This window comes from Semicossyphus pulcher, unplaced genomic scaffold (assembly GCF_022749685.1).
Source record: "Semicossyphus pulcher isolate SPU_LCO1_2020_fin unplaced genomic scaffold, fSemPul1.0.p SCAF_14, whole genome shotgun sequence".
In the NCBI taxonomy this organism is placed as follows: Eukaryota; Metazoa; Chordata; class Actinopteri; order Labriformes; family Labridae; genus Semicossyphus; species Semicossyphus pulcher.
Genome location: NW_027211648.1, coordinates 30,240,958 through 30,247,884, shown reverse-complemented (window position 1 = coordinate 30,247,884; position 6,927 = coordinate 30,240,958). Strand labels below are relative to the sequence as shown.

At 42.4% G+C, this 6,927-nt stretch overlaps 1 protein-coding gene across 1 annotated transcript in view; it reads right to left on the bottom strand.

Annotated features, from left to right (window-relative positions):
- Positions 1-2,534: 2,534 nt before the first annotated feature.
- gabrr2a (gamma-aminobutyric acid type A receptor subunit rho2a) overlaps positions 2,535-6,927 on the bottom strand; it is a 53,368-nt gene continuing 48,975 nt past the window's right edge. Inside the window, 2 exon segments of the mRNA XM_069661603.1 lie at positions 2,535-2,867; positions 3,337-3,545. Of these exon segments, the coding sequence (XP_069517704.1) occupies positions 2,535-2,867; positions 3,337-3,545 (542 nt within the window).

Sequence of the window (6,927 nt, the reverse complement as noted above, 5' to 3'; positions counted from 1 at the left end):
GGCTTTCAAAATAAAAAAAGGGCGATAAAAAGCCCTCTTTCTTCTTCTCTTCTTGTCCTTTCTGCACTTACTTTTGTGGTGCATTTTCAGTTTGGTGGAAATGCAGGATATGTGAAAAAAGTCAAATACTGCTCTCGTTGTTTTTGGCTGAGATTGAAAAGTTATAAAGACTAAAGAGAAAACGGGACAAAGTGTGATGCAAACAGACGTAGCAAACCAAACATGACGTACATAAAGCATGTGACTCTGAAGTCCACTGAAGCTTCTTATCAACTGAGGAATAAAAAACCAGCAGCAGAAGAAACACCAGACCCACGTGAGGCTCTGAGAGACTCGGTACATCAAACTAACAGACATGTTCGTATCACGTTTGTACTTTTGTAATGTTAAAGTTTGACCAGCGCTGCTTTAACGAGCCATTTTCTACTGCTGTGGTTAAATCAAACCTCTCTGCAGAACTCAAACCTCCAACTGTTCATCTTTTGGAAATGGTGTTAAAATTTGAGTTACAGCTGGATGGAAACCTGAAAACACCAAGACTGACAGAAAAACTTGGAAATGAAATCCACTGCGACAGACGGTGAAGCGTGGACGCCTGTCACACTCAGACGAAGATACATGAAAGACTTTTTGTCCACACCAGCAGTGGAGCTCTCGGCCGTTACTTTGGTTCAGATTATTTATCTTGGCAAAGATTTGATAGATTGTCATAAAGTTTTCCACAGACATTTATTTTCCCTAAAAGGTAATTACAGCTGACTTAAGCACCACCACGTAGGTTTTTTTGGTTTTGATTGAAATATCTCGACAACCTGGGGAATGATTTCCCTAAAATTTGGTTCAAACATTCGACTCAATGACTCTAAAGCCGGAGATAAACCTGCTTTTAACCACGCGTTCGTGTGTGCATGATGGCTGCCACGCGTTCCTGCGTCTGTTTGGAGCGTCGGCTGTGCACGTCCTCAAAGATTAAGATGAGAAATGCAGTCTGCACATGAACAGTAGGGGCAGTGTAGAGGCAGAGGGAATGTGACAGGGTCAACAGACGGTGTGTTCTGTCCGAACACACAGAAGCTGTTTCTGCTGTGATCTCAGAGTGAACATCACAGTAACCTCCTCGAGTGTCTCCATGTCTGTTGTTTACATCCTGCACATACGGTAGTTACATACGGCCTGAGCTCTCTGGTGCGCCCTCTAGAGGTATCCTCCAGAAACACGTGTAGTGCAGAGACAGGTATGTGAACAATTATGTTCATTATGCAGCTGGCTGTGTAAAGCGAACGCAAGGTTAAAAAGCAAGAATATCTCCGGCCTTAAGGATGGTCCATAATGGCTTTGCGCTACAGCGCCACCAGCAGGCTGACATTTTTCTTTAGTGAAATATCTCAGTTGAGTAACCATCTGTCGGATTGGTACATGAACACTGCTACAAACATTTACGTTCTCCAATGAATTACTGTTGTTACTTTGGTGATTCAGTTTTCTTTTAGTGCCATACGGGTCAAATTATTCCAGTTTATAATCAAACACCAGTAAAACTAGAGATTCCCATCAGTCCTTACTGTGATGGTTATTGTTTGCATGTTAAAGTGGGGAACATGGTAAACATCCCCTGCTAAGCGTCATCAGATCAACTGTTTGCTCTGAGAAGCTCCTCTTGTGTCTCTTCTAGTGGACGAGTCTCTCACAGCATGAAATCAGACTTTTTACAAACCTTCCTGGAGGAGGGGAAACTAACCCAGACGTGACGGCTTTGTTTTTCCAACAGATTTAAAAGGCGGGAGGATCTGCCTGTTTGGTTTCACCAGCTGAAAACAAACAGATGATTCTGCGGTCACCTTGTGTGAGCAATGGAAGTCTAACATACGCTTTGCTTTTGATCTCAACACAGCTGGAGTCTGGTTGATCTCTCATCACAAATATGGTCAAAGTTCACTTTGAATTGAAGTCATCATCTCTGTTTGTAAGTGTTGATGATGAATGGGCTTAAAAACGGTCTACTCGTGATGGTACTAAGCTTGACTTTTACTAAAAATGACTTTTACTACGACTTCGTAGCTCACAGCGTGAACCCAAAGCAAACCTTATTCTTATCCATCAATGCTTTGAGTCCATTGTAATTTTGCTTCCATTAAACTGTTGTTCGTTTCAAGGTCAGCAGCATTTTGGACAAAGAGCTTTTCACCAGCAGCTGATGAAGCTGAAAAACACTGAGAGAGTTAGCGTTGGCATTTAAAAAACACCGTAAAATGATTGTTTTTAGTTTGAGTTCAGAACACTAAGGAACATTCAGATTGCTGCATGAGGAAAAAACTAAACAAAAGGAGCTCTTTTAGATTCCAAAGTCTCAGCGCTGAACTTTTGCAGAAGTGCAAGAAAACGTTACAGGTTCTGTTGCTGTCCCAGGCCTTCAGCCTCGTGATATATCGTCCCCAGACATACAGCACTCTGTTGTAAGTCCAGAGCAGTGCCGTGTTGATGCAGCATTAAAACAGTCCGAGTGGTAATCTCTCTGGCCGGACTCAGAGTGTCTCTCAGCAGTACACGGACCAGTAGATCAGGTTGAAGAAGATGTACGAGCCAGGGAAAATCATCCGCGAGTATTTGTCAATAGCGTGCGTGTTCTGGATGATGTTGAGTGCACGCAGGCTCTTCTTCTTCTTGGTGTTGGTGGACTCGCTGCTCACCGACAGATGGACCACCATGTGTTCGGGTTTCTCAGGAACCTCGTGGAGCTCCTCCTGCTCCTCCTCGGGCAGCGGCTCCTCGGTGTAGCCGGCCAGGCTGTTGGTGTCGGCCTCGCTGTAGGTGCCGTCCAACATGGTCATGGTTCTGGTTTGGGAGATGCCGCAGGTGCAGGGCAGGGACTGGCAGGGTGGAAACAACAAGGTAAACATCATTATGTTTTACATTTTAAAGGCAGATTATAAGACAATGTGTGTTTAAAGAATCAATGAAGCCCTAAATTAAGTCCCATTGGTGTCCTTAGTAGATTCTCTGGTGGCCCATGCTTGTTCCTTTTTTGTTCTTTATTTCAGGGTTTTTTTTAAATTGTGTGTGTTGTGTGTTTCTTTATTCATCTCAAACCAGAGCCAGTGATTGTGGTTAAACAGGCTGTTTGAAAATGAACTGTCGAACACATTTCAGGGATGAGATTTCTCAAACCCCGTAGTTAACTGTTCGATTCAAACTGTCGTTCTGTTTTCTTTCTATTTTCTCTGCTCTTATTTTTTGGGTTTGTAGCCTGACAGATGGAAAAAAGTCAGTAAGCATGACTCTGTCTCACGAGCAGGAAAAAGGATGCCTCTTTTTTTACTCAACCATGCAGAAACCAACCTGAGATCGTGCCCGCTCTCTCCGCTTGCGCTCCCGCCGGTCCTGCACAGTGGACAGGTAGTTGACAGCAGCGTACTCCAACACAGACAAGAAGACAAAGACGAAGCTGACCCACAGGTAGATGTCCACCGCCTTGATGTAGGACACCCGAGGCATGGACGCATTCACTCCGGTGATGATGGTGGACATGGTCAGCACGGTGGTGATGCCTGGACACAAGACACACAATGTTCTGGTTCAACCGGAGCAGAGTGAAAGTTTGTTTGATGCTGAGTTTGTCCACTTCCTCTCTCAGTGTGCAGACAGAATGTAATGACTGCTCTGGGTAGTGAAAATAACCCAGGTGCAGGAGGGGGACGCAATAACATGTCCACTTACACAACATGATGCAATGTGGTCCAACAGCCCTGCAATAAATAAAACCCTGTGAATCTGTCACGCATGCTTTTAAAGATTTGCAGGTGAGAAGGTGTCAGTGGTGCAAGAAATGTTCCAGCTTGTTCAAAAATAACCTGTTCAGTTCAAACAAGCTCAGCTCTGTTAGCCGGGTTAGTTTGGTTCATGTGTGTTGGTGTAACAGTCGTCATTGGACCCGTCTTGTGCAGATGGGGCTCGGTCTGCATCCAAGCGGACTCTGTTTTGTTTTTTTGTTTTTTGTGGTTTGAGAGCAAAAGATCCAACCACAGTCTTTTATGAAAGCAGACATGATTTTCAAAAGATAACTACGAGGAAATCCATCTGCTGATCATGAAATCTGATCAGGAATCGATCGTTCTCAATTGGTGGATGTAGAAAAACATACGCAGGTCATTTCAAATGAACGTGTTATTAGAAGCATTAAAGGTCAACACAAACTTTTATCACCGATATTTGATTTCCTCTTGTGGTGATGATGCAAGACAACAAAACCAGCCAAAGCTTTCTCATCTGTGGTCGAACTTAGTGTTTGTTTGTCAGAAGTCTGAAGGAAAAGGAATCAGAACTAAAACACAACGATGTATAATTTCTTTCTCTCTTGCTTCTGTCCAACTGAACCACCTTAAGTAAAATAAGTAACACCACAGTGCAGAAATCAAACGAATCCAACATTTCCCACCGTTTAATTATGAACACAAAAATATAATATTCATGACAAACTTCAAGTAACAAAAGTAAAAGACCTCACGGTCTTCTGGGTAAAGTACAGAGTACAGCACTTTGGATGTAAATGTATTCACACCAAGTGAAGCGCCCTTTCTACAGATCTCATCATCTACTCATGAGCCTTCCATCAACAGTCGTCCAGCTGTCATCAAACTGTTGACTTTCTTTAAAGATCTATCGTTCTGCATTTTATTGTCCTTATGTTCTATGAGCCGTTAACATGACAGCAACTGATCTCAGGGTCATTAAATGCTCAGCAGGAGTTAAAAAAAAAGAGCTGCTGAGTGAAAACTTCAAAAGTAATTGTTGGCGTCAGAACTGCTTTCACTTTGTGTTGCCCACGGTGACGACGGTGACGACTGTCACAGCCACGGTCAGTGGAATTGAAGTGACTGCTGTGACATGAGGATAAAAAGACTCTCAAAAACAAACCAAGAGAACAACAGAGATAACACACAAATATCACTTAATGCCTGCAGCACACACTGGACCCACCACACACACACACACACACACACACAAGGAGCAGTCGAGGTAGGATGTGACCAGTGTCGACGCTGGGAGTTAAAATAGGATGTATATTGATGAGTTGATATGTATATGAAGACCTGTAGATTAAAGATACAATTTCACAGATTTACATTTTTGTGCTCCTGAGCGCCCCCACTGGCAATAATCTGTAACTATGAGAGCAATCTTCCCAACTTAACCAGACGTCTACGGCTGTCTCCCTTTGTCACGGTTGTAACTCTTGATCTTCCTGGCTGACGGTCGCTTTCCTTTTCAGACTGTTTGCTTCATCTGAGCGTCGAGTTTGTTTCTTCTTCTTTGGATTTTCACTTCTTGTTGAAGTTGTATCTGTAGTCATCCATCTTTTCTTTGTTTGTTCAGCCATAGTAGATTACTGTTTACTCGCAACACTTGCAGAGAGCGGAAAAGCAGCCGCTTAGCTCCGCCTACCCTCTCTGGCAGACCAACCACTGCTGGCTGATGGAAAACGCGTCACAGACGACCAGTCCATAATAATACTATATACTGCAAAGGCAAAGGCTTTCATCAGTGGGCCGTAAGCTCAATCATCATTGTGTTACCTCAATCAGTGACAGTTGGAGACTTACAGACATTTATTTACATAAAAATCTTTGATATTGTTACTTTAACACCACAGAGCATTGGGACTCGTTGGATTGTCAGAGAGTGATTGCATCTCTGGAAGGTTTTCAAACAGTGCTTGGAATTTCAAACAAATTCTTATTTGATTTTCATCTTATTTCTGTTTTCTATCATCTTAAATTTGTAAAGATTAAAGCGGACATCAACAAATTTGACGTCTCTTTAAGTCTTCATGTTTTTTCTCTTCCACCCAATGAGTGCAGAATCTAAAGGCAATGGACAAGATTTTGGGCATCTCAACCATTCAGGTTTCCATTTGCGAGTTCGAGCAGGCTTTGATTGTGCAGAAAAACTGCTCATATTGAGGGACAAAGAGGCTGAATCCATTGACTGAAATACAACACTGAAAGCCACGAAATATTGACTGTTGCCGACAGAACGTCAAAGGATGTTAGCTGAGGGGTTCAGAGATGGTTCCCTTTCTGTGGCTCCTGTCCTTTTGGTTTCTACTGAAGATGTAAATATTTAAACGTTGTTTTTGACAAACAATATTTAAGGAGAAAATAGTAAACGACTTGGGGACTACTTTTAATGGTGGATGAATCAACAGTTGGTGCTCTAGTGAACATTTTAGGCAGCATGAGACAATTCTTGTTGAAACACAATTAGAATTATTTTTCTGAGCATGTCTGAAAATCCACGTTAGATAAGATACACTCCTTAGATTTGTGTAAAGTTTAAAGTGATAGAATTAAAGACAGTACAGAGATTGCATTAGTCTAAAGTGAGGCTGGCCAGATTTACACAAACTATGGATCCAAACTGTGATCGCTGTGGATTAACACCAGCCACAGTGTCACATATGTTTCGGCTCTGTCAACAATTTACAGTTTTTTGGCATTCTATATTTAAATCTTTTTCTGCCGTACTAGAAAATACCATCGAACCTCTTGACACTATAGCAATGTTTGGTGCAGTAGCACAGGATCTTCACCTCGACAAACAAAGCAGCTACCCTTAGCTACTTAAATGGAAAAACAGGCTCCCTCCAACTTTCAGTCTATGGATTAGAGATCTCATGCATCATGTGACCCGAGAAAGCAATCGGTATGCCACGAAAGGCTGTGCCCTCAAGTTTAACACCATTTGGCAACCAGCTCTGAATCAGATCAAAGATGGACGCCTCCGACATCTCAAATGTGAAGATATAACCCCTCCTTTTAAGTTTATTTCTGTACAGTTTTTGTTGATTTTGTTTTGGTTGTGTGTTGTTGTGTGCACATGTTATATGAACCTTTGTAATGCTATAGGTTAGGGTTACATGTGGGATGGGAT